General features: G+C 40.7%; 1 protein-coding gene across 2 annotated transcripts; it reads right to left on the reverse strand.

Moving 5' to 3' along the window:
- Window positions 1–731: 731 nt before the first annotated feature.
- On the reverse strand, window positions 732–24,537 carry LOC121905983 (gamma-aminobutyric acid type B receptor subunit 2-like). Of its 2 annotated transcripts, XM_042424612.1 has the most exons (21): window positions 24,466–24,537; window positions 24,200–24,292; window positions 18,491–18,825; window positions 17,903–18,040; window positions 17,043–17,213; window positions 16,740–16,841; window positions 16,445–16,510; window positions 15,836–16,024; window positions 12,258–12,500; window positions 11,819–11,879; window positions 11,489–11,569; window positions 11,245–11,395; window positions 10,997–11,129; window positions 9,892–9,990; window positions 9,120–9,245; window positions 8,723–8,833; window positions 7,693–7,920; window positions 7,448–7,558; window positions 4,436–4,526; window positions 4,042–4,141; window positions 732–1,169 (listed from the first exon to the last, which is right to left on the reverse strand). In XM_042424612.1, exons 3-21 carry the CDS (start codon window positions 18,731–18,733, stop codon window positions 989–991), a joined length of 2,625 nt encoding a protein of 874 aa, XP_042280546.1. In that variant the 5' UTR covers window positions 18,734–18,825; window positions 24,200–24,292; window positions 24,466–24,537; the 3' UTR covers window positions 732–988. The 2 variants fall into 2 exon arrangements, with proteins under 2 accessions (XP_042280546.1, XP_042280545.1); XM_042424611.1 differs by lacking the exons at window positions 24,200–24,292; window positions 24,466–24,537 and having other exon boundaries at window positions 18,491–19,033.
- Between the last annotated feature and the right edge of the window lie 2,643 nt (window positions 24,538–27,180).

A 27,180-nucleotide genomic window follows, 5' to 3' on the forward strand; every position in this document is an offset into this window, starting at 1 on the left:
GCATTCTGCTTCTTCCTTTCTTTTTTTGATGCATTGCTGCATGTCTTTTTGCATTACTGTCACCAGTAGATCAGTGGAATAATGTGAAATGCTCAACAAGTGTGTTCAGTGTTGCCTGCTTGTGTGTGCATGTAGATTCTTGTGCAGGTAAGAGATATAAACAAAACGGGGATTAACTCAAACATTGCTCCATAGTGCTATTAGTAGTCAAAATGCCACATGGTGCCTTTAACCTCTGTCCTTTAACCTCTTTAACCTCTGGGAATGGTTTATTAACAGTTATAAGACAGTAACTGATGGAACAAATGAGTGTCTTCAGAGCTAGATAATTAGTGAGCAAACTAGTTGCTTTGAGAGCATTGTGAGTGACTAGCATTAGCCTGTTCAGTTCTACAGTAAAATATTAAAACAAAAATGTAAATCCTGTGTTTTCTTCATTTGCACAATATGGCAGCAACTGAGGAGCTTTATTCTATGCTAACCTCTAACTTGGAAAAGGTGAAACTTGTTGCAGTCAGTGTCTTTCTCTGTTTGACCCCCTTACAGTTTAAACTGCAGCCTGAAGCAGGTGTATTTGATCTGGTCAAAGCTCATGTTTGGCTGGATTAGGTAATTCCTGGAATTCCCCACATTGCAAAATTTGGATATTCCATTCAGGGGTTTACCCTAGTTCATCTTCTGGGGATTTTCTGTTCAAAGGATTAAACAGAAATCATTTTGAGGATATTCAGTTGATTTAAAAACATTTTAATAGCAAAAAAGTCTTCTTCCATATTTTCAATTCTTATTTTTCACATGAATCAAGTTAACAATTGGTAACAGACAGTGTTAGATTAAAATCACAAAGAGTCAACATCTTAATGGCAGTTTGGTGGGAAAGTTTACTACTGTATATGGTCCAACATTTATTTCCATATTTAATAATATATATTAAAATACATTCAAGGCCAACATCCTCTGTTTCAGAACAGGTGATCTCAGATGAAGGTCAAAGCTGTGGCTCCAGGTGTGTGTTGTCAGGTTTACAGGAAGTTGTCATCAGTGCGTCGTGGTGAACGAAGGCCTCTCTACTGCTGAACAGACTGGAGCTGCTGGCGCTGATGCCGCCGATGGCAGGCAGGTAGGAGTGATGGAGGATCGGCAGCTGTACGGACAGACGGCGTCGCACACTGAGAGAGATCACAGGAAAGAAATGTGACCCAAAAAATAACAATTCATTCATTTAGTCAACCTTTATTTTTACAGGATGGTCCAATGAGAGCAGAATCGCTCTCTTAGGATAGGTAATACAATGCTGACGTGCCAATATGTAGCTGAAGCGGGTTTTGGTCGCTGTCACTGACCCTGAAGATGGCTTCAGCAATCAGACATAACTCCATATTGTCGGTATCTTCAAAGTTACAGTCTGTTAAATATAAAATCCCCTCTTTTTGTTTTCCTCGTTTAGAGAAGTCTGTTTTTTCTAATCCTCTGTCCAGATTTTAAACTACTTGTAAAATTTTGACTTATTGTAAGTGAAAGATAAAAGTAAAAATCCTTTCCATTTCAGAGATTTAAAGATTTCACATGTATAAAATGAGCTTCTAAAAAAATTATAATCATTTATGTTTCTTGCAGATGTGATTGGCTGTTCCTTCATGTGATCAAACATGTGATCACCTGTCTCGTGTATGTGTGTAGCCTTTTATTTAGTGTTTTTGTGCCTGTCAGGCAGCTTGTATGGTCCCAAAGTTCGGCTGCTTCTCCCACTTCCTGGTTTCTTCGGCGATCCTGATTGGTGCAGCACTCAGTCCAGCACTCTAATCCTGACAGTTCAACTGGGGAATTGAACCTACCTATAAATATTTGGCCAGTTTGTCAGTCGAGACAGCTATGATGTGATGTGAGCAACTCGCCGCTGTGTCTCTCGAACTGCTTTTACTCAAAAGTGTTGACTCTGTTTAGGCTTGATTTCAATGTTAATTGAGGCGCTAGTTAATTATGTGGGGACCTTGACAGGACCTTGACAGGTAAAGGTTTATCTTATTACTGATAACTCACACTTAGCTTCTTCTTTGTCTAGACACACTCGGTGCAGGAGTTCTGTTCTGTGGAGGCTAGAAGTTTGATAGTGAGGCTTTATATTTGTTTTGTTTTCTTTTAGATGAAGATAGTTGTAGCTTTTGTTTAAAAAGCTCTCTTTTTGTTATATTTGTTTATTGATTTGAACAGAACTCACAGGCCCTTTTCCTTTGTAATTTCCTTGTTAAGAAATAACTTTACTAACTAAATCTGGTTTTATGTTGCTTCATTAACGAGCTGGGTTGTAACACTTACTTTCACACTTGGCTGTAAGAGTAAATCACTTGATAAACATTCTTATAACTTTGATGAATTCCTGAAATTCTGAATTCCTGTAACTCAGTGTTTCTCCACGTGATGTGAATCCTGATCTGTACCGACTGGTTTAACTGTCAGAGGCTGTGAAAAGTCAATTAAACTGTTTTTATTTAATTACAGGAATTCATTTCCCAACATGATCATATAACGATCATATAATACATATGCTAATCACTAATGCTAATCACTAGCACAAAATGCTAATGCTTCCAGCACATACACATATTCCGGCCCCACATGTAAAGGACTTCTTTGACTTTATGTGATGTTTTCCTACATTTCCCAGAATGCATATTCACAATTTTTTCAGAAGGGTAATGAAGTTGTTCTATAGGCCAATCAGAAGTGTGTTGAGCTGCAGCTCCTCTAATGTCCACTAGATGCTGCTGTAATAAAACTCTGACTGTGTTGAAGTGAATAGGAAAACCCCAATTTCTCCCCACAAAGTCTCAACTTTTGACACAAGTTTTTTTTGTTTGTTCTGTTTTGTTTTACTGAATAACAGTAAAACCATTTTAGTTACTTGTGCTGTTGTTATGCTACATTTAGTATGTCTCAATATTTTAGTGGTTTTAATGCAACAGTAAACACACTTCACAAGAAGACGCATTTGTTTTCTCCAGCAAATTAATTCATTTCAGTGGAATCAGTGGATTTACTCCTGGGGGCAAAGCAAAAATCCACGCAAATTGTTTGTGTAGTACAGAGCCTCAAAAGTCCGGAAAGATTTTTTTCCTTTTAAAAAAAATAAGCAACTGTTTGCTAACAAGTTCAACATATCAACTTAAAAGCTGATGATGTGTCAGTGTTGAGTTCACTACTGGTGAACAAAACATCAGTTGTTTACATCAAGCATTTCTTACCGAAACTCATTGTGCCCATCCTTGAGGTCTAACAAGCATTTAATGCATTTCCTTAAAAAATGAAAGATTTTTTGAATATTTCAAATATTTCAAAATTGTTTATGTTTACTGGCTTGCATTCTGCTTCTTCCTTTCTTTTTTTGATGCATTGCTGCATGTCTTTTTGCATTACTGTCACCAGTAGATCAGTGGAATAATGTGAAATGCTCAACAAGTGTGTTCAGTGTTGCCTGCTTGTGTGTGCATGTAGATTCTTGTGCAGGTAAGAGATATAAATAAAACGGGGATTAACTCAAACATTGCTCCATAGTGCTATTAGTAGTCAAAATGCCACATGGTGCCTTTAACCTCTGTCCTTTAACCTCTTTAACCTCTGGGAATGGTTTATTAACAGTTATAAGACAGTAACTGATGGAACAAATGAGTGTCTTCAGAGCTAGATAATTAGTGAGCAAACTGGTTGCTTTGAGAGCATTGTGAGTGACTAGCATTAGCCTGTTCAGTTCTACAGTAAAATATTAAAACAAAAATGTAAATCCTGTGTTTTCTTCATTTGCACAATATGGCAGCAACTGAGGAGCTTTATTCTATGCTAACCTCTAACTTGGAAAAGGTGAAACTTGTTGCAGTCAGTGTCTTTCTCTGTTTGACCCCCTTACAGTTTAAACTGCAGCCTGAAGCAGGTGTATTTGATCTGGTCAAAGCTCATGTTTGGCTGGATTAGGTAATTAGCTGACAGTAACCCGGTTACTTAAGTGCTTGTGAATGTCCAGAATGTGTTTGTTTGTTTTGGACTCACTGTTCTGGAGAGTTGACATCGTCTGGACTTGAAGGTTTTCTCTCTGAGTTTTCATCCTCAGCAAACACCTGAGCTGCATGAGTCACAGATCTGACCTCACCTGCAGGGACAAAAATACAGATATAAAAGGGAAAGTTTGATTAATATGATATAGTTTCATGGCCCCATTGCAGAGGAACACTGAAGAACTGTCTGTGATGTAAGTAATAATGTGTAAGTCTAGTTAGCTTGATGTGCTGTAGATCCATTCAGTAACATTCTTGATAAAACTGCACAGACTGATGAAGTCGATTTGTTTACAGATCAAAGACAGTGACAGTAAATTTACTCTTCAACACTCTGAGCTTGATCAGTTTAAACCACAGTGTCGCTGTATGATTTCATGTTTTGTTACCGTTGTTTTTCTCTCTTGTTGTGTGATGAAGCATCTCAGACTCTGAAGTCTCAGAAAGTTGCATGGTGATGGTTTCTATTTCTACATCAAGCTGCAAAAAACACAATAAACATTATAGTATAGTACAATATTATTTCTGATTATTTAAAAAAAATGGTTATTATGTTCATTTGTACAGGCAATAAAACATATATGTTTCAGTTGCATAATCCATGTGAAGTGAATAAGTAAGAAGAACACGCATAAATATTTAAAGTGTAACGGGTATAGAATGGACCCAATTGCAGCACAAATGACACCAGTATATATTTTACAGTCTTTATTCCACACAATGTCAAGACAATAGTAGCACGGTCAGAGAAACACAGTTCTGATGAGTATGGCTCCACCGGGAATCGAACCCCGATCTTCCACTCCCAAGGGAGACAAACCACAGCACTGGCAACAGTCCAACAGTTCTAAGGCAGGCTAGATCGGTGACGAACAGGGAAAGACGCAACACTGCACAAGAACAGTCTCTAGTCCAGAGCTCCGGGGCAAGCAGCAGTGTGCGGGGGGGGGGGTTATCACTGCTGGAAGGCAGTAGGCAGGGTGTCGTGGACTGGGCTGCTACAGCAGCAGGTAAACAGGCAGCAGAGCAGATGTAACCAGAGAAGACGGCAGAGCAGGAATCAGAGCGTCTCTCAACCACAAGCAGACAAAGACCAGGGAACAGGCAGGCAGAACTGTTTGGCGGGCAGGAGCTGGGACCAGGCTGTCCCTAAGCCACTGCTCTCACCCTCTCCTCGATGTCCCAGGTCACCACAGCGACAAGACAGGACCCAGGGAGGATGGGCTCTGGCCTCTTTCCAGATTCCTCCGCTCTCTGGAATTGCCGGGACAGGGCGTCGGGCTTGGCATTACGAGACCAAGGGTGGTAGGAGAGGGTAAAGTTGAACTGGGCAAAGAACAGTCACCAACGGGCTTGGCGGGATTCAGTCTTTTAGCAGATCGGATGTACTCCAAGTTCTTGTGGTCAGTCCAGACAAGAAAAGGCTCTTTGGTACCCTCCAACCAATGACACCACTCTTCAAGAGCCATCTTCACCGCCAGCAGCTCCCTGTTGCCAATATCATAATTCCTCTTGGCAAGCGACAAACGCCAAGAGAAGAAGGCACATGGGTGGAGCTTCTGGTTAGTGGCAATGCAATGGGACAGGACAGCCCCTACCCACCTACCATAGTGCAACTATGTACCCCAGGAAGGACACTGAGGAGGCATGGAACTCACACTTCTCAGCTTTGACAAACAGGGAGTTCTCAAGGAGGCACTGGAGGACAGCTTGGACATGGTGAATGTGTTCCTCTCTGGACTGGGAGAAGATGAGAATGTCTTCCAGGTAGACAAAGATAAACTGGTTGAGCATGTCTCGAAGAACGTCGTTTACCAGGACCTGGAAGACGGCAGGGGCGTTGGTGAGGCCGAATGGCACTCGTAGTGCCCTGTTGGAGTGTTGAAGGCCGTCTTCCACTCGTCTCCCTCTCTGATGCGGACAACGTGGCGGTAGGCGTTATGCAGGTTGAGCTTGGTGAAAATGGGGCCCCCTGGAGCAGCTCAAAGGCAGAGAAGATGAGTGGCAGCGAGAACCTGTTCTTGATAGTAATGTCATTTAGCCCTCCGTAGTCGATGCAGGGTCTCAGGGTCTTGTCCTTCTTCTCCACAAAGAAAAAACCCGCCCCAGCAGGAGAGGAAGAAGGATGGATGAGACCCGCAGCCAGAGAGTCATTGATATAAGTCTCTTTGGCCTTTCTCTCAGGCTCAGACAGGGAGTACAGGCACCCCTTGGGGGGTGAAGTCCCAGGCAAGAAGTCAATAGCGCAGTCGTAGGGGCGGTGCAGAGGCAGAGATCTGGCTTTGGCTTTACTGAAGACCAGGCAGAAGTCATGGTACTCCAGCAGCACCTTGGAGAGATCAGGCGAGGAGCTGAGGCTGGCACCTAAGATGACAGGAGGGGCGCCACTCCCGAATGGCCCCTGTGACCCAGTCGATGTGAGGGTTGTGAAGACGGAGCCAAGGATACCCCAGGATGAGAGGCAGATGGAGTGAGCTCAGGATGTGAAACTGGATTGTTTTCGTGGTGGTTGCCAGAGAGCAGCAGATGGACAGGGGAGGTTTGGTGTGTGACGTTGCCCAAGATGTGTCCATCTAGGGCTCTAGCGGGAACTGGTTGTGGCAAGGGAACCCGCCCGAGCCCCCAGAGTCAATGAAGGTTGCCATGGTGTGGGGACCGTCCGGAAGGAGGAGCCGGGCCTGGAGCAGAGATCTTTGGGGACGGGGAGATGCTAAGGAAGTTGGGCTCACCAGGATCTCCCCCATTACTGATGAGCCCTGGCTTTTGCTGGACATCTTGAGATGAAGTGTCCTGCTGCTCCATAGTAAAGGCAGAGGTTGGCCTTACGGCGATGCTCCTTCTCCTCTGGGGTGAGGGAGGTGCGTCCCAGCTGCATAGGCTCAGGATCCCCTGTCTGCAGAACTGAAGAGGAGGCACAGTTGGCTGCGACAGCACCCCCATGGGAGCGGGATGGCAGAGGGCGATGGGCTTCCCCATTACAGAAGAGTTCAAAGTACAAACCAACACACAGATTCACATTTTGCCAAATGGGATGAATGCGGAGAAAGTCAAATCCAGGCAACATGAGTGCAACACAGAAAACCGAAAAGAACAAAAGCACAAAGAGTCTAAAAACAACAGACAAAGTCCAGGCAGGATGTGACACACTGCTACATGTTAGCTGACTGTGTGGGGCAAAAAAAGTTTTGGAAATGCAGGGATGAGTGTTACATACAAATTCACAGTATTACAATACTGTAAATAAACAGTAATTTTACTGGTTTCCAGCAAGTTGCTTTATTTCTAAAAACTGAAAATGTCCAGATAAAAGCTCTCAGGTTTTTATGCCCCTTCATCCTTGGTTGTTGGGAAACAGGAAACCTGTCTTAATGAAATGAAACTTGTTATTTCTGTTTCCTCACCTGTGTAGTTCGACTCTTCAGCTGCTGGTTTAACCTCCTCAGCTGCTCTTCAGCTCCTTCCTCTGCAGCTTCACTCTGCAGCTCGCTGCTGTTCGACCACAAGTATAAAAACTACAAACAAATTAAAAACAGGTAATATGTCAGGAAGAATTCTCGATGATAACTGAGCAAGTAACTGAGTAAGAAGAATATTCAAACTAAACAAACAAAATTAAAACAAAGAAATCAGAGAGCGTCACACTGACCTTCGTTCCAAACAGCAGGCTCAGGATGAAGATGTTACAGCCGAGGATGAGTGCACTGCTCAGACAGAACTGAACAGGAGGATTGTGGGACGTCAGCAGTGATCCTGAGACTCCCAACACACTGAACACCGTCAGAGTAAACATACTCAGCGTCAAGTGTTTACTGTGAACTGCAGGATGATCAACCTGCACAGTCCTGATGCTCCAAGCCAGGAAACATCCGAGACCCTGAAGAACAAACAGCAACATTCAGTTGGTTGCAATCTGTTCCCTCACTGCCAGGTGCCACTAAATCTTACACACTGGTCCTTTAATTACATTTAAATTATTTGTTTTCATGATTGTGCCCCCCAGTTTTGCATTAATTCAATCTTGTTAGTTATATGTCTACTATATATAGCTGGAGTCCTTATTTCTATACAGCAGATCAAATCTCTGCATAAAGTGATAACATGTTGTTCTATCAAAGGTCACACTGAGCCCGATCGCATCCTGCTACACAACACACGAGGCACAGACTCTGAACAACAACCCATATTAGCTTCCTGCTAAAATCTTCTTCTTATCTTACTTACAAACATGAAAACATGTCTTGTCCTGCAGCTTGTTGAACGAGCCACCAAACAAACATCCACCGGGGAAAAGTGTACTGCTAACACCAGTTAGCAGCTAGATTACTAATGAGCTGTAAACATATATTGTATAAACAGGTATATATTACAACCTCTTGACTTTATACTAGATTGTATATTGTAAATAACTTCAGTACAAAGTCAAGAGTTTGTGCCATGTAGCTCAACAAATAAGTGAAGCTGTAAACACAACTTTCCGCACATGCTCAGTAGCGCCTGCATTACACAGAACTACTCTCCTGAAAACATGAGGCTGTTATTGGAGCCGTTTCTAAACACACACAATACTTGTTAGTAGATCAGTTCATTGTTGGTTTGGAAACAAACAGGAGATTTTTTGACAAGAAGAAAAATATAAAAAAATTGTCAGGCTTATGCTTTACTGTGTCAGTACTGACCAGCAGGGGTCCTTTGTATCCATAGACAGCAGTGAGCCACAGCTCCATGTTGATGCTGCTGCAGTGTTCAGAGTACGGCTGGATGATCACGTCTTGATCAGCAGGGTCACTCTGAAAAACACAACAAAGTGTTGGAGTGTATTCATAAAACAAGATCATGTAAAACAACAGCGCCAAATAAAATAACTGCTCACAAACAACAATAACACAGTTTAGTGTTTAATTACTGGAACCAAATGAACACCAGTCTCATGTTGATATTGTTATTGTTCCACATTTCCCATCAGCCCCATCAGTGATCCCTTTCTCTCCCTACAGAGGATGAACATGTTAGAGGTGATTTATGGGTGATTTATTTGATTTACGGATGACTTGAGATCATGCTGGTCATTGTTACCTCTAATCTGTGCTGCATCACCACCCGTCTGAGGGGATCCAGGATTTGCCAGGAGGTTAAAACAAACACATCCAGCAGGAACATCCACAGCAGCACACGGCCTGCTGGCTGCAGGCTGCTCTGCTGCTGGAAACACAGATATACACACAAACAACCTTTTACTTAACAGCACGAAATTCTCTTGGAAAACTGAAACAAACAGTTTTAAAACACCTGTGATCAGGCAGAAATCTCACCTCTGTGGCTTATTGTTGACACAAATGTTAACTTTGATAAAGTGCAGTTGCTTCCTTGAGCTTTCAAAGCAACTTGAGACTTTATTCTGGAAATATTCCAACTTTTAAAATTATGACTCTATTCTTAAAAATGATGACTTTTCTAGAAATATTACTGCTTTTTTCTAAAAAAAAATTACAACTTATTGTAGAAAAATCCCAATGTTTTTTCTCAAAAATGTTGACTTTATTCTCACATAAGTGCGGCAGTTTTTTCTGCAAATATTACAACTTTTTTTCTTGAAAAATTATGACTTTATTCTTGAATTATTAATTTTTTTCTGGTAAAATTACAACTTTTTTTCTCAAATAATTACAAATAATTATGACTTTTTTTGCAATATTAAATATCATATAAAGACAGGTGACAAATGAAAGGAAAGACCAACATAAAATGTGTTATATTTTATATTATATATTCAGTTTTTTTCTAACAGTAGCCCTAACACGTCACCATAAAGTCTAAACCTAAATGTATCTTGGTAGTTGAGAGTCACCTTCTGGTTGATGCTGCAGAGTGAATAAACCCTCCATGTCTTGATGAACAGCACAGAGAAGCCCACAGTGTGTCCCACTGACAGAATCCACAGACGAACCTGCACGAGAACAAATCTGATATGACTAAATATGTCAGAAAGGGGATTTTACTCCAGAATGTAGACAATATAATTCTTCAGTGTGACCTCTCTACAATTATTTAAGAATAAAGGCCATGCATCAGGTGCTCTCCCCATTTACAAAACCATGTTGTTTTAGTCATTTCAGATGTCTAGATGGACATATTAGAGATATAAGTTACACAACAAAGCAAGAAATCCTTTGCAGAGGATAAAAACAGGAGCCATGGCAGCTACATAGCAGTAACGCTTTAGTTATAGTATTGTAGAATTGGTCAAATATATGCCAAATGCAGACACAAGGTGGTCACAAGCTGCACACAACACATTTCTGCTTCCATCATTGTTACTGTTATTTTTGTACACATGCCGCTCACATTTCAGTTAAACCTGTCAACCTGATCTATTTTGACTTTTCTCTCAAAAATTATAACATTATTCTTGAAATATTCTCACTTTTTTTCATGAAATTCTGACTTTATTTTAGGAAAAAGACTTTTTTCCCTCAAAATATGACAACTTCTTTTCTCAAAAAGTTATAACTTGTCGAAAAATCCCAATGTTTTTGCTCAAAAATGTCGACTTTATTCTAACATAAGTGCGGCATTTTAGGACCATGTTCACACTGGAGCCGTATATGTGTCACTTACAAACATGACTGTGAACCATCAGCACAAAAACATCAGAACTGACTACAAATTGTAATTAAGCATTAAAGCCCGTAATATGAACGTAGTCTAAGGCTCACAGAGGGGCCTGACTGACAAGTCTTAACTCAGTCACAGTGGATCCTATTTGCTCATTGTTTCCAGCGTATATTTAAATATTCGGACCCAAACATCTGGTAAAACTGGAGCCAGACCATCTATATGGATGTTTTTGATATGAATACTGTGGATCAGACAGTCATTCTGCAGTGAAATGAAGTGTTGTCTTGTCATGATTTTTCTTCAACAACAAACCAAATGCAGCCGGTTGAACTCACAGAGCAGAGGAGCTCAAGCGTCCCGTCAGACAGCAAGGCTTCATCCAGACCGGAGATCAGGACGGAGGCAGACGAGAGCAGGACGCCCAGCAGCAGTAGCTCATCCTGGGATCCACCGCTCGCTCTCAGCAGCCTGGAGGCACCAGAGGACAGAAACAACAATACAGTGACTTTATAATACTTATATTTATATATCTATGTGCTGTACATGCTGTTATTACTAAGGTTTAAGTTTATAGAGGTTGTACCAGTGTTTGCGGTTGATGATGATGAAGCACAGGATGGTCAGAGTGATGATGATGGTTACCGTGGCGACTGATGACACAATACTGTACAGAAGGAGGCTGACAAGACGCTGCTGCAGACGCACCTCAGTTTGGTCTTTAGCTGGTCCTGAACCTGCAGGATCAAACACTCATTAAAGCGATCAATACGACTGATCAGTGTTCAATGCTTTCAGTTCTGGTGTCAAGTGTGAGTTTAGTTTCTGACCTTTAAATTTCAGCAGGTGGTTCATGAGTCTGAGCTGCTGGGTGTTGGTACTGAACTCTCCCACCAACACACCACTGCTGCCTGAGGACACACACACACACACACGCACACACAAACACAGACACACACACACACACACACACACAGACACACACACACACACACACACACACACACACACACACACACACACACACACACACACTTGTTGCTGGTGTAAAGTTTATGTTTGTATGTCATATAAAAAAGTGTGTGTGTGTGTGTGTGTGTGTGTGTGTGTGTGTGTGTGTGTGTGTGTGTGTGTGTCTGTGTGAAACAGGTGTAAAGCACCTTGAAACTGGATCAGCTCGATCAACATCATTCTTTCTCCATTTCGAAAGAAAACTGGACCCTGAAAAAACACAAAACACTTTAGAAATTAATATAAACAACATGTACAGTATATTACATCTATAAATATATTTAAAAACCATATATAAACATCAATATACTGTGGGATCACATCTTACTCATTATTAAGCACTGAGTGAGTGTTTATGTGTAACTCTACTAACAATGCAGTATCTGTTTAAGTAACAGTACTGCAGAGCCAGTATCAGTACCAGTAGAAGTACTGCTGTAATATGAATTTCCCCTCTGATCAGTTCTTAAAGTCTTGTATCATTTTGTGTGTATTCCAGGTGTGTGTGTTTCAGGTGTGTGTTTCAGGTGTGTGTGTTCCAGGTGTGTATGTTCAAGGTGTGTGTTTCAGGTGAGTGAATCTGCTCACCGTCACTCCTTCAAACTGCGTCTGCTTCACGACCTCCAGCAGCATCTTCTGAAATTCCTCCTCGCTCACGGTGACATTTCTCTTGATGCTGTACTTCTCTCGGTGTTTCACCGCCTCCATCACCTGGCTGAGAGCTTTGGCAGCAACCCAAACAGCGTCGTAGGCAAAGGCGTGGAGGGGGCTGACCTTCGACCTCTCCTGGATCAGCTCTCTGAGGTACGCATCCTGGTAGTTTTGTGGAGTCTGCAGACACACAGCAGGACCAGAGTCAAGATCACACTACTTGTCTATATATAAAACAATAAAAATCTTAATAAAACTAGGCCTTTTCAGATGTGTGTCGGTGTTGTCCAGGCCAAAAACGTTCACTTGCATGGGACAAATAAGTTGTTAGTGGAATAGAATACCAGCCACCATCTTCTACCCCAGATTGTACATATATCATATGGTCCTGATGGCGGCACTAGAGGAACGGTAAAATAATCATTAAAATCTAAAGGGTTTTGGAGGTGATCAGGATCCTGCTCTTCAAATGTGTCTTAAACGATTTGTCTGGCAATTTTCTGTATTTTTCTTCTTGTCAACAAATCTCATGTTTGGATCCAAACCAACAATGAACTGATCTGCTAACAAGTATTGTGTGTGTATCAAAGCCTGATATATCTTATTCCTCCGCTGTTGTCCAGAACCTACTAAAAACACGTCAGTGAGCCACACCGCTGCACTGGGTGACATGTTCCTTCATCATGAAGAGTTTGGTCACGTTAGTTTGTTTAGAAATGGCTCCAAAGAGTAAACATAGTAATAAGCCAATAACCTGCCAAACTCTTGATTTTGTACTACATTATAAATTTCTCCAAAGACTTAAGTACAAAGTGAAGAGGTTGTGATAACTGATAAAATATTCAATATTTTATTGCCATATCAACATGATTGATTGGAATTGTCTTAGTGAGAAGTATAAAACAGAGAGGTAATGTCCAACCCATAAAATAATCATAAAAGTATAAAACAAATGAGTGAAATAAAATCCACAAACATATAAGAACACTGTAGATAAAACACCTGTAGGGAAAATAGCAACAACATCAAAAGACTGACTAGATAAAGTGCTTCAAATGCATTAAAAACACTATTTAAACCTGCCGAGTGGCCTGCAGTGCTGTTTGGAGTGTTGAGCAGGCGGACAGCTTCAGGATGTTTGCTATTCTGGAACCTGGATGTTCTGGTCTGAATGCTTCTTAGTCTTTTGTGAGAAGGAAGGAAATTAAAAAGGTTGTTAGCTGAGTGAGAAGGGTTCTTTAGAACTTTAAGGCCCGTCTTTTGTAATCTAGCGTTACAGCTTTCCGCGAGGGGTGGGAGATCACATCCAGTAATTCATCCAGTACGCACCACGGTTATTATGTAGGTAAGGATGATCTCCACTGCCGCTCTATAAAACTGCACCATACTATCCCTGGATATACCACATTTGCTCAGTTGTCTTTGTTGGGACTACATGTGGACCACAGTTTACCACATGTTTCAAGACTCCAAGAAACCTGAGCCCTGGGGGTTCGCAACCAAAGTGTGAAGCTCCACCCATGGATCCAGGTTATCAAAACTAGAGATTACCCTTTTATCTTTTCTCCACGAGCTGCAGCAGGAGCAGCTTCTTGCTCTCTTTCTCCTTCAGCTGCAGGAGCAGCTGCTTGGTCTTTCGCACCTCCAGCAGCTGCTGGAGCAGCTCTCTGCTCTCTTGTGTGGCCTGCTCACAGCAGACACACACAGTCTTCTTTACGGCAGAAGACGCGAGAGCTTGCCTAAGACTCAGAAACTAAGTTTCCTTGTGCCAGCAGCTAACACACAAGTCTGCTGCACAGTTTAACAAGTACAGGAGCCACGAAATGGAGTTAGCTTGCCGCTAACTCTACACAAAGGAGTGACCTGGGCCCTCTGCACGACTGGAGTGCTGTCTCCCCAGCAACGCCTGCATCTTTCAGCTTCAGAGCCAAAGCCTTCTCAGCCTGACTCACCCACGGATTCACAGGCTACAAAGCAGAACACCACAAAGCATCTCTTCCTTCATGGACTGGTAACAACTGGGCATAGCCTAGCAACACAGTGAAGCATAGTACGGCTAAGCAAGAATGTTTAACTCAAACAATGTACTGTACGTATATTGATTTGGTTAAGGTTATACATTGAACTGTTGTTGAGATGTCCTTGTTGCTTATAGTCAGGTTACTGCATAGCCACACCGCTAGGTTAATATTAGCATGCTTAACACATGTTACATCCAGTAACGAGGCCTTGCATGCAACTAACCTCATTTTAACCTGGCACCTTTAGCATACACCAATTGGCCTTGAATAGAGAACCACACAGTTAAGAGGTTAAAACCTAGTTTGGCGAACTTTGGTTCAGGCAGCACATGTGGTTCAAGCCACCACATGGTCTGGCCTTTTATCTCTGTAGTTCCCTTTATCAGCCAAATTGTCGGCATGCCATGTGCTCAGTCACCAGGTGACTGCAGCCATCTTGCTATTGTCTTCCCTACACACACACACACACACACACACACACACACACACTTGTATATAGGTACACTTAGCTAGATTAGTATTGTGTGTTGCTTTTACCCTTTTGTTAAATAAATGCTTTTGGATATACCTGTTGTCTGTTTTAATGTTGCACAAGAATGAGTTTTGCCAACCCCTGCTCTGTAAAGAACAAATTCTTCAACCATAACTAATTACTGATATGGTGATTTTGTTTATAGTTATTAAATTAATTATTTATCAAAGTCTCAAATTCATAGATTAGTACACTTTGAGACTGAATTGGCTATCTTTTTTCCGGAGGATTAGGGTGGTGCCCTGTTATTATTAATTCTGATCAATAATTTTATTGATTTTAATAATTAACAATTATCTTTGATAATCATTAATTATTGCTGATAGCCAAACTTGTAGCCATGGCCCAACATCTTAAACAGACAAGTGCTTTCTTGAGAATAGTTCTAGTGTTGTCTCCCTATTTCAAGGTGGAGATCGTTACTCCACCAGGAATTTGTAGCTGTCCTCTTGTTGAATTTCATGGTTGTTAATGATCAAGGGCAGGTGGTCCCCACAGCCCCTGCCAAAGTCCACTATTAATTCATTGGTTTTCAAGTTGTTTGCGTTACATCAGTCCACCAGGGATAAAACGTCACTCCGGTAAGCTGTTTCATTGTTGTTAGAGATCAAATCCACGGCTGTACTGTAAATGGATGCATGAAGAATCCGCACATGCTCAGTGGCAACTACTTTCTAAACAAGCCATCTTCATGATGAAGGAACACCCAGTGCAGCGGTGTTGCTCACTGATGTGTTTTTAATAGTTTACAGAAGTCTATGACACAGAGGAACAAGATATATCAGGCTTTGGATACGTGTTAGTAGTCATGGCTCTGTTGGTGTTTTAACAGTCAGAATCTTTTAGTTGAGTTGAGATCTTTAGTTTTGTGAATTGTAATATGTGTCCTTTGAACATGTTTTTGTGTTGATGAAACCTGGCTGATTTTGGTGAAAGTTTAAACTGCGACATGAGTTTCTGACCCGTCCGGAGACTCCCGGTGCGTTTGTGCTGCTGAGCTGTCGGATCTGCAGCCTGATGGATCCGTCTGCAGCCGTCAGGAGATTGTTGGCAGTGCAGCCAGAAACCTGCCAGCCCAACCTCCATCCAGCTGTTCCTCCTCCAGCGACGATCCACTGGTACCGAGCTCCAAACAGGTTCAGTCTGTAGGCCTGAACACCACACAGAGAAAACACATCAAGACTGCTGCACTGCTGATAATCATCATCTACTGCTTTACCACATAAAAAGTCAATGTTAAAAATGAAATATACTTAAAATGATTAATCAATTATCAAAATAATTGGCGATTAATTTAATAGTTGGCAACTAATCAAATCTAATCATATACTTTTTACATTTCAGTTTGTGTTCAGAATAAACAAACAAGATATCGCATGTTAATCATGAGCTTTAGAGGAGCTGGTAGGTGTATTTCCAGGCTAGCTGTTTCCACCTGCTTCCAGTCTAAGCTAACCACATCCTGACTCCTGCTCTATACATGTGTATTTCCCAAAATGTTGAGCTAACCTTAAATATTTTGCATTGCAACCATGTTTACTGCTGAAAATAACATCATGACGTTAACTTACACAGCAGAAAACCTCAGAAGCAGAATCATCCTCAAACTGTCCGATGATAATCCGAATGTCACGTTCCTGCAAATAAAAAGCATCAGTGGAAATAATCTCATGCATGTTAAAGTTTAAAATATCAACTTTGACAACTCTGCACTCTTTGATGCAGTTTGATCAAAGTGGTCAAATGTATGCGGACACGTAGAGTTTACAGTCAGTTATCTTTGTGTTGTAAGTTAAGTTTGTTTGCCACCACAGTGTTTATGTAGATCTACTGTTCTACTGTATTCTACTGCTGGTCCTTCAGTACCTTCAGCTTCTTCAGGCTGCTGCAGGCATCGTCATAGAAACTCACTGTGGAAACAACCTGAACGTCGGCCTTCAGCAGCTGTCTGATCAGATCCTTCTTCATCTGCAGAAACAAATATCATCACATGTGATTATGCCACACACAGAAAATAGCAACTGATTGCTTCAAGTCAGCAGTGGAAATAAATCAGTTGAAACAAACTCAGTGGAAACAAAAAATCAGTCAGTAGTGGGAATAAAACTGTAGAGGAAGGTAATTATATAGACCATCATCATTAATATCCATATAATGTGTCAGCGTTACCTCTGAGTGTCTGGGTCCTTCCTGTGTGACGATGCTGACTCTGGTCCACTTGTAGCGCTGCAGCAGCTTCACGGTGACCTGGTTCAGAGCTCGGTCTGACGGCACAGTGCTGAACAGGTTCCCATACCACTTCCTGTTGGACAGGCTGGGGGGCGTGGCTGCGAAGGATACCTGGAACATCAGAGAACATCAAGGGACATCAGCTAATAATACAAGAAGAGAGCAGTTACAGCTGACCTGAAAACTGCTTTGATTTACAGACTGTAATAGAAATGAATATTGAACATATACAGTATATATATCCTACATTTATGTACACTATAATCTATCTGCTTCCTCCTCCTCTGAACATTTTTTGGGTAAAAATGAAAATTTAATCTGTATCTTCAGATGGAAGCATAACAAAAATAAAGAGATTGATAGAAAATACTTTGAGCTCTGTGCTTTACTGTCTTATCTGTGATTGTTGTTCTATTCAAGAATCATTGAGGAGAACTATAAAAAATACAGATTAAATGTTTTGCTTTTTTATTATACGAAAAACATGCAGAGGAGATGGAAGTTTCTGTCCTGAATACTATCTGCAGGTATTCCTTAGCTACAACCTCCATCAACGAGATAGGGCAGCCTGAGTGTAACCTGAGAGGCTACATACAGGCCAAACCCAGGGCTAAAAAAGGTTCCGAAATCCTCCCTGCTGCTGCTCGTTAGGTTTAATTGACTCAGATGAGCATATCAACATTTTATATTTATGAAAAACCTTACTACAAAATAAAACATGAGATGAAAGAAAGGCGAGAAAAACAATTTCTGAAGGATAATATGATGATGACATTATCTGAATAATAACAGATGCGTACCTGCACCAGGTTGAGAGCTGGCAGAGAGCGAGCGATGAGCATCGTCACAGACGGACACACCCCTCCAAACACCAGCAGGTACTTTGGCCCCGCCCACATGGCGTCAAACAGAGCTTTGAGTCCCGAAGACGCTTCACACTGTGAATCGTGGGAATAAAACATGAAATAAAATAAATGAAATACACTGTTTCACAGGTGTGGTGACAACAGGCCTGTATTTTTCCAATATCTTTTTTTACTTCTATTAATTCATGAGAAGAAGAAGAAGAAGAAGAAGAAGAAGAAGAAGAAGAAGAAGAAGAAGAAGAAGATGAAAATAAGACATTTTTTTTTTGATGAAACTGTTTCTTTTAGGACTGTATCGAACAGCAAATGTAATTTTTTCCATTAGTAAGTGAGGACCAATAGAATTAGAGCAACTTATATAAATGCAAATTTGGCACAAATGAAATTAAATAGATGAAAATGTTTCCTCTGTGTTGCCAGACTACAGATGTGCTGGTAGATTTGCTTTCTACTGATAGATGACTGATAGACTGATAAAAATAACAAAAATTTTGATGTAAACTATAAAAATGAAAAGTTGACCTGTGAGTCGAGCAGCTGCAGCTGGATCTCATAGTTTCCCAGCGGCGGCGGTTGTTTTTTCAGGTCCTGCAGAGCCAGTCTGACAGCAGGGGCCACACCGGCGGTCAGGCCCCCCCCCCCTTCAGAGCTGACGGGCATCATCCACAGCACAGGCAGAGGGTGCCGGACCTGAGCCAGCACTGGCCCAACCAGCAGCCCCCAGACCAGCAGCAGCATGAACACGTCCATTCTCTGCTTCCACATTTTTCCTCTCTGCCTGCTGCTCTCTGACCCTCCTGCAGGGAAACTAATCCTCTTGTGCTGTAAGCAGCTGAGAGTCTGAGGAGGCCGGGCAGCTAAAAGGATCAACATCAACACAATATGTCACCAGGATCCTCAACACAGACTGTTCCTACACTCTGTAAACTCACATAGGAGCTGATTTCAACAGCATAATGACACCTTTCCTTCCTCAAGTTAACAGTGCACTGCTGTAGCTGAGACTGTGATCTGTGTTTGGCTGTCTGCAGCTCACTGAAGTGAACTCACAATAATTCAACAGTAAAACAAGAATAATGGAAATGTTTGAACTGAGAACAGGAGGTGAAGATGACAAACTGGCAAAAGATGAAAATGAGCAAGAATTCAACAATTAACCAGACATTTATTTTATTTTTTATTCCTTTTTTCTTCTTTCTATTATTAATTACATGTTACAAATATGCTATATTTTTGATGATTAGTTATCACTATTGCACATTAAACACTTGAAACATGATTAAATTGGGGCCATGAACCCAGTATGAACATTGTCAATAAACTCAAATAATGTCTTGATAAAGTATTTTTAAAAAGAATTGAACAGCAGCCTCATGAAGCTTTAACGTTGATGTTCATAATGTTAGTTTATGAACCTGGACAGTGTTTCCCTGTTTAGCTGTGGTGGAAGTATAGTAACAAAAAGAGGGACTTTGGCACTAAGAAGATATCTACTTGATATGATTCATTTGGACGCTGAAGCTTCATATTAGCTTCAGATAAACTTTTAAATACATTTTTGCACAGAAGGAGGACTGTGGATTTTGTCCTCCATCACTTCCATTGTAAGTGCATTATGAAGGGATCTTCTAATGGTCAGTATGAACAGGAGGAATGATTACAGCAAGAAAAACAGGTTCAATGTTCATCTGGGCTCCTGACTCTTGGTTTAAGACTGATTTGAGAACTGTGAACATGTCATTTAAGTTCATGCAACAGCTTATGTACAGTCACACGTGTTAAATGTCCAAAAACATGGTACTATGATGTGGAGAAATCTGCAGACATGTTCTGATCAAACCATTTTTTTACTGTGTATATCATGTTTAATGGGTTTAATGAGTTTAATGTGTACATGAGATAGCAGGTAGTAATGTGTTGTTACTCTATAATTGATCGGGCTTTATGTGACTTAAAATAAATTTTCATTCAGCGCCTCCTGTGGACTTGTGAGTATGTTGAGTTTTCACAAGAAAACTGGATTTAATTCAGTGGAGTCAAAACTAAGATACTTTGCAGACTTAAGTGGTCTGATGGAACTTGGAACATGGTAAACAGCCACTAATCCACACTGGTCTCTGGTATTATTTATTACATTTTGACCAGATGCTAGATAAAAAGTCAGAGATATGTTGAGATATTTCATTAAAGAACTAAAAAGTTGACCTCATGGTGGCGCTAGAGGAAAAGTCAGAGGATCAGGTCAGTAGGATTCATCCTCTGAGGAACATGAATGTCTGAAAATAAAATCTGTGACAATCCATGAAATAGTTGTTGAGATATTTTGAGATATTGACACACAGATCTGCAGCAGCACTACAGGACCAACCAGACCTGACTGGACCAAACCATTACAGAAGTGCGGGGGCCAAAAAGTTTCTGTGTGCATGTGCGTGTGTGCGTGGGTGTTTTGTGGACACAGACGCACTCCACATGTGCGCACTAATGAACATGGTTGCAGCTTGATAACTTTCCAGAGTTGTGAATATTACCGCTGTGCAGTGTTTTTCTGATCAGCCTTTAAATGCAATAATCTGTGACTCCAGTGGTTTAAGATCATGTCACATCAAAGTTCCTTTTAGATCTAAAGATTATGAGTTCAGACCCTGCTTTGGGCAGAACTCAGTAGAGTTGAAGGTAGAAAAATGCAGATCTACACAGCTGTTGTCAATCTGCTGATTAAGACTGCAAAACACAGTCCTTATGATAAAACCTCTCTCTTTCTCTGTTTTAAACTGTTAGTCACCTTGAACCTTCAGGTTTCATTTACAATTCAAAATTACTTTGATTTCAGAAACACACACACACAAAAAAAACAATACATACAAAAACATCAGATATTGGCGTGCACACATAACAGTCAAGAAAACTTTGTCTTAAAATTACAACCTATATATGTCATACAATTGAAAGTCTAAGGTAAAAAATCTGACCAAGCAAGCTATGTGATAGATAAGCTCAGTGCATAGCATGCCTGTCTTACAAACATGAGGATATAGGTTCAGTTCTACTCCTTGCTGATTTTAATCTTGGTAGATATTTCAGTAGTGTTCAGCTTCCAGTAATGCAATCAAAATCAGTTCTCAGCAATCACACGCAACTACAGAAATTGCATTTTCTAGTTATTTATTTATTATTTCGCCAGTTTTTGTAATTTAACTAGTCCTACACGATTTGTCGTATCAACTTCGTTTTAATGTCAAATTGTATATACCCATAAGGAGATGTGTGTTATAACTTTCTCATCTCTAACGTATTCCAATGATTTTATATAATTTTTTAAAGACTTAAAATGTATAATGGAAAGTCAATGGAAGCCATGTTTGAAAGCTCATATCTCAAAAACTAAAAGTGCTAAAGTGTTCTAACTTGATTGACAGGTGACCCATGTGGAACTGCTTCACATATTCTAAAATGCGACCTATAGCATCACCATGTGGTCATTTATTGAATGTTTTACATTTTGGCTTATAACACGTGAACCGTGAGGCCTATCCAAACAATTTTTGCACAGTGTATTCCTTGGATGGTACCAAGTAGACTGATATAAGTCACGCCCATTTGCACCTAGAAAATGTTTACGCCATTTTGAATTTTTTCATAAATGCATTTTTTGCTTCTTTTGACACATTTTTCATCCAATCTTCACCAAACTCAGTACATACCATATTTAGATGACCGTGAATACAGCTTATATGTTAATTTTTTGATATCTCTTACCATTTGTCTGTAATTGGTTGCCAAACTTTTGAAAGAATGGTCAGATGCACTTAACGAGCCATAACTCTTCAATGCTAATTTGGATTGACACCAACTTTGGGAATCTTGTACATACCACGACAGTGCACTAGTGTGTGATATTTCTACAGTTCTGTTGTCTTTAATGAAATGGGACTTGGTACACAAGTTCTCCATGTCAATGTGCACCACAAATTGAAACATGGCACCAATAGCCCCACCTTGTGGCCACAATCAAAACACCACCATACTGCTTATTAAGTTCCATATCTCATAAATATTCCATGGTAACAAATTCAGCAAAACTGTACAGGTGGGGATGCTGAACAAGTCTGTTGTCTTTGATACAATTTCACTCGTAGGTGGTGCTACAAAATTTTAAATAATTGCTGTTGGAACAGAAATTTGCAGCGACAGTAGCAATAAATGCAGTGGCTGCAGATGGCAGTAGCAGTGGCTGCATCTGGCGTCTGGTAACCAAATTCAGCACAGTTGTATAGATGGCAATGCTGAACAAATCGGTGGTATTTGATACAATTTCACATGGAAATGGCGCTAAAAATGTATTTTTCTGTTTTTTGACATCTATCTACTGACTTACTGTTTGTCCTTCCCTTTAATGTAAAAACGTACATCTCCATAGAGTATTTTTATATTTTTAACATTTTTCCATGATTTATTATACTTTTTTAAAGTATTAAAAATTATAATGGAAAGTCTATGGGATGAATGTTTTGAAGTTGATATCTCAAACTATCAGTGTTAAAATATTCACCATTCATGGATAGGTGTCCCATGTGATAATGCTTAACATATTAAAACATGGTACCAGTAGCACCACCATATGGTCAGTTATTATGTGTTTTACATTTTGACTAATAATCAAGAACTGTGGGGCCTATTGAAGAGGAAATACAAATTTGGGTAGAGACTTGATAATCAAGTGACATCTGGGAACAACCCCTTGATCAACAAGATACCAACTGTGTGTCTTTCCTGCCTTTTGAGCCCTGCTGATTCAACCTTTTTGATCCTGTCTGAATGCAGTACCCACGTCCTGTTGCTGCCCTTGATTTCATCTGTCCCTTCCTTTCCCCCCACCTCCACCCCCTTACTAAGTTGACCCCTGATCTTGTCTGTGTCACACTGTAAAGTCTGAATCCAAATGCCCTCCCTTCCTACCTTTTGTTTACTATTTGTTGATCACTGCCTTGATCTTACTGTATAAAGTGTTTCCATTTCTTCTGCTCTGGGTCAGTCTACTGTCTCAGACCCGCTCTGTGTCAGTAAGCTCACCGTATTATGGAATGCTAATAAAATCACCACCACCACAGCACACTTTGAACAAGGACTTGAGTGATTTTCTTCAACACTATCAAAATAGTGTTTACACAGTGTGTTCCTTGTATGAAGTCGATTCTACTGATACAGGTCATACCCATTGGGAAAAATTCTCTGCAATTTTGGGTTTTTTAGTTAACACATTTTTTGCTGCTTTTGACACATACTTTGATCTTCACCAAAGTTGGTACATACCATATTTAGATGAACTCGAACAACACTTATGAGTTTGTTTTTGGGTGTCACTTACCATTTATTTGTAGTTGGTTACCAAATTTTTGAAGGTGTGGCCTGATGTATTTAATGGGCAATAACTCTTCAATGCTAATTTGGATTGCAACCAACTTTGGGAATTTTGTACTTAGTCACATTGCACAAGTGTGTAACATTTCATCCAATTCTACCCACAGTGGGTGATAAGTAACATCATCACATTATATTTCTGCAATTTTGTTGTCTTTAATAAAATGAAACTTCGTACACAAGTTCTCATTGCAATCATGGCACTAATAGCGTTATCTTGTTGTCATTGGCAAAACACCACCATACTACTTATTAACTGCCATATCTCTTGCAATATAATATATTGCATTATATAATAATGCAATATTCCATGGTAACCCAATTCAGCAAAGTTTTATAGATAGGTTGATTTCATTAGTGATATTTATTTGTAATAGGCTAATACCCCCATTAGATCATGGCTTTAAGTTACAGTACGCCAAAATAGAGCTAGTAAAGCCAAAGCTCAGGGTATTGTCTTCATTATTAACACATAACTAAAATGTTAGACTGCCTTCTATACCAGAGGGTTCAGATTACTTCAAGGCAAAGTAGAAAAATGTGAGAAAACATTCACATACCTATTGGCTGAAAGCATATTCTAATTATTATTTTAAAATGTGTTCTCTCCTCCAAGTTAATTAGTTCAGTTGCATTTGGCAAATTAAGTAACTGATCTCTCTTTAGAGTGGCAGTCATTTTGTGCATGAGTCAAATGTCTTCTGTAATGGTATTGTTTGTTGAATCTGTCCATTTAAAAAAAAAAAAAAAAAAAACTGTCAATGGAGCAGAGTGTCAGCATGAAGATGTAAAGGGCTGCCACCATATAACCTTTCCAGTTGCTGTGGAACTGCAGCTTCCAATTATCTGGTCAGTGTTTGGTGTGAGGGCAGCGTCTCAACAGTGACATTGAGGATGAGAGACCTTAAAAAGAGTAAAAAGAATAACAGAACTTTCTTTTCTGACATTCCAGTAGTTCTTCATGCAACAAACATGCACAAACAGTAATATCAACAGTGTTTTTCTTAATTGATTGGTAAAAGAGGGATATTTTCTACAAACATAACAAAATGTCACAAAGGTCATAAAAATGTTACCTGTAGGACTTGTTCAGGGAGGAGCTTGTTGCAACACAGATGAGTCACTCTCTCTAAAAGTGATGGATGAATGTACAGATGTTAATGTGGAGGTTGGAGGACTTAGCCGGTCCTAACAAGAGAAAATAGGAGGTTGGTATGATAAACTGATAACTATGAAACAGAGCATGTCTAAAACTTACATAATACACAATAATCAAATACCTTGAACAGTGCTTCAGGGCAGAAAAACATTTTCTGTCTATCGCTATTTTGCATCAGTTTTTGGAAAGCTGCATGATGTTCAGCTTATTTTCAGTGCAAACCTCAGGTTTTCCACTGTGAAGTGAAGGAATCACAAGGGAGGGTGGCCTGAAGGAAGAAGTTAATGTAAATGACAATGTTATAGTAATATCCCATGAAAGTCAGAAGCAACAATAGTGTCAACAAAACATTATAAATCTAATAATAATTTTTAAATCAAAAAACACTACCTTATGCTGTGTTGTGAAGCAACCTTGGCACTGGCAGAAGGAATACATGTGTACATGTAGTCCAGCAGTGATGGGTCTGCTGTTGAATGACAATTAATCATGGTGTTTTTGCAGCACTGGTCTATAGCAGCATGATGTTAGAGAGAAGGTGCAGAAAAGGTTGGTAGGTGTTATCTTATCCTCCACATTGAAGAGTGAGTGGGACTGGCAGGAAGTGTCTGTGTGGTCCAGCAGTGATGTGTCCACTTTATAGTTAAGATGGTGCAGCGTCTGACCAGTGGCAACATGATGATTGGTTCTTGAGCTGATCCTCACAGTGCAGGGGGAGGTGGCACATTACAACTGTCATATCAAGTTTTGAGGGGTTCCTCTGATCCACCCTCCCTCTCTCACAGCCTCAGAGACACTGAGGCAGCCTGTCAAGGTGCTGAACCAGGCTTCACATAGGATACCCCTGCTCTGCGATATACTCTTTTTGATTTCATCACTGCACATTTAAATAATTCTGTGTTTTAAATCAAACTGTTGTAGTAGTCCGTTATGAATGTGATGAAAGCAGGGATCAAAATTTCAGTGGCAGAGAAGGAGAGTGATGGGTGGAGACAGTTATGGTTTTTAGGTGGAAAAAGGCAATTTTGTTCATTTGTTTGACGCGGTGGTCAAAGGAGACATTGACTCCAAGGTTGCAGATGTGTGGGGAGGGAGACAGAGTGGAGTTATTGATGGTGAGGCAGAAGTTGTGAGTGGTTTTGGTGAGGGATTTGGGACAGATAATGATCATGTCTGATTTATCACAGTTTAGTTTGGCAGAGTTGGCTTGCATCCATGATTTAATTTCAGTGAGGCAGTTGATCAGATTGGAGTGAGTTGCAGTGGTGATGGATTTAGTGGAGATGTAGAGCTGGACATCATCAGCATAGCAGTGGAAGTGGAGACCATGAAATGTATGATGTTACCAAGTGGGAACAAGTAGAAGATGAAGAGGAGACCAAGAACCGATCTCTGGGGGACACCGTGGACAGAGCAACAACCTAACTCTAGGGGACGCTTTGGGACAGAGCAAGAACCAAACTCTCGGGGAAGCTTTGGGACAGAGAAAGAACCGAACTCTGGGGGACACCTTGGGACAGAGCAAGAACCAAACTCTTGGTGACGCTTTGGAACAGATGAGCTGTGGAGAAGGGGCAGTTGTTGATGGTAATGAACTGTTGTCTGTTTGTGAGATATGACCTTAGCCAGGGCCTTAGAGCAGTATTGGTGATGTTGATCAAGGATCCAAGGTGGGAGAGAAGAATGTTGTGGTTGATGACGTCAAAAGTTGCAGTGACACTGAGGAGGATGAGATTGCTGAGGTGACCAGAGTCTGAGTCTACTGAAGAGGAGGTCATTGGTGACTTTGAGGGAGGCTGCTTCAGTGCTGCGCTGTTGAGATGAAACTGGATTGAAATGCTTTGAGCAGGTCACTGGAGATGAGATGGGCTTTATGAACTGTTGGAGGACAAGACACAGTATACAGGACTGTGGTAACTGTAATAGGTTTTCATGACACCAGAATGGAGACAATGCTGTGGTTGAGAGATGAGGTCCAGCAGTGTGTTCTTCTCTGTGGTTTCAGCAGTGATGAGTTGAACATATCCCCTAGACTGAAACAGCTCAAGTATTGGCTTCCTTGCATTGGATAAGAGATTCTTGTTGAAATCGCCACAGACAATGATGGGGTGACAATCCATGATCTCCAATGACTCCAAAAGGCTGTCCACATTTGACAGGAATGATGTCAAGCTCTAGTCTGGAGGTCTGTACACAGCTGCAATCATTGCAGTTATTGGGGCTTCAACCTTTAAAGCCAAAAACTCAAGGTCAGTTACATTGTGTATGTACTGTTTTTCACACACTTGAAAGTGGTTTTTCACAAAAACAGCAACTCCAACGCCACCGCTGTTGGCCATTTATGGAAAATTTGTGTAGGACAAGTGTCTGTTGCGTTTGAACATATTGTAGCCCTCTAAATGGAGACAGTCTGCAACAAAGGAGCCTTGTAGGCGAGTGTCTGTGAGACACAAGACATCTGCAAGACACAGCTCATGATGGCTTTTGATGTCATTCACATGAGATGGTAATCCTTCCATGTTATGGTGAACAATGATCAGAGTGTCATTTCTGCTCAATGTTTGTTTGATATGAAGAAGAGGCATGATGTTGTCCAAGTTGACTTCTCTCATGGTCTTTAAGGCTGCAGTGA

Source organism: Thunnus maccoyii, chromosome 10, assembly GCF_910596095.1.
Source record: "Thunnus maccoyii chromosome 10, fThuMac1.1, whole genome shotgun sequence".
In the NCBI taxonomy this organism is placed as follows: domain Eukaryota; kingdom Metazoa; phylum Chordata; class Actinopteri; order Scombriformes; family Scombridae; genus Thunnus; species Thunnus maccoyii.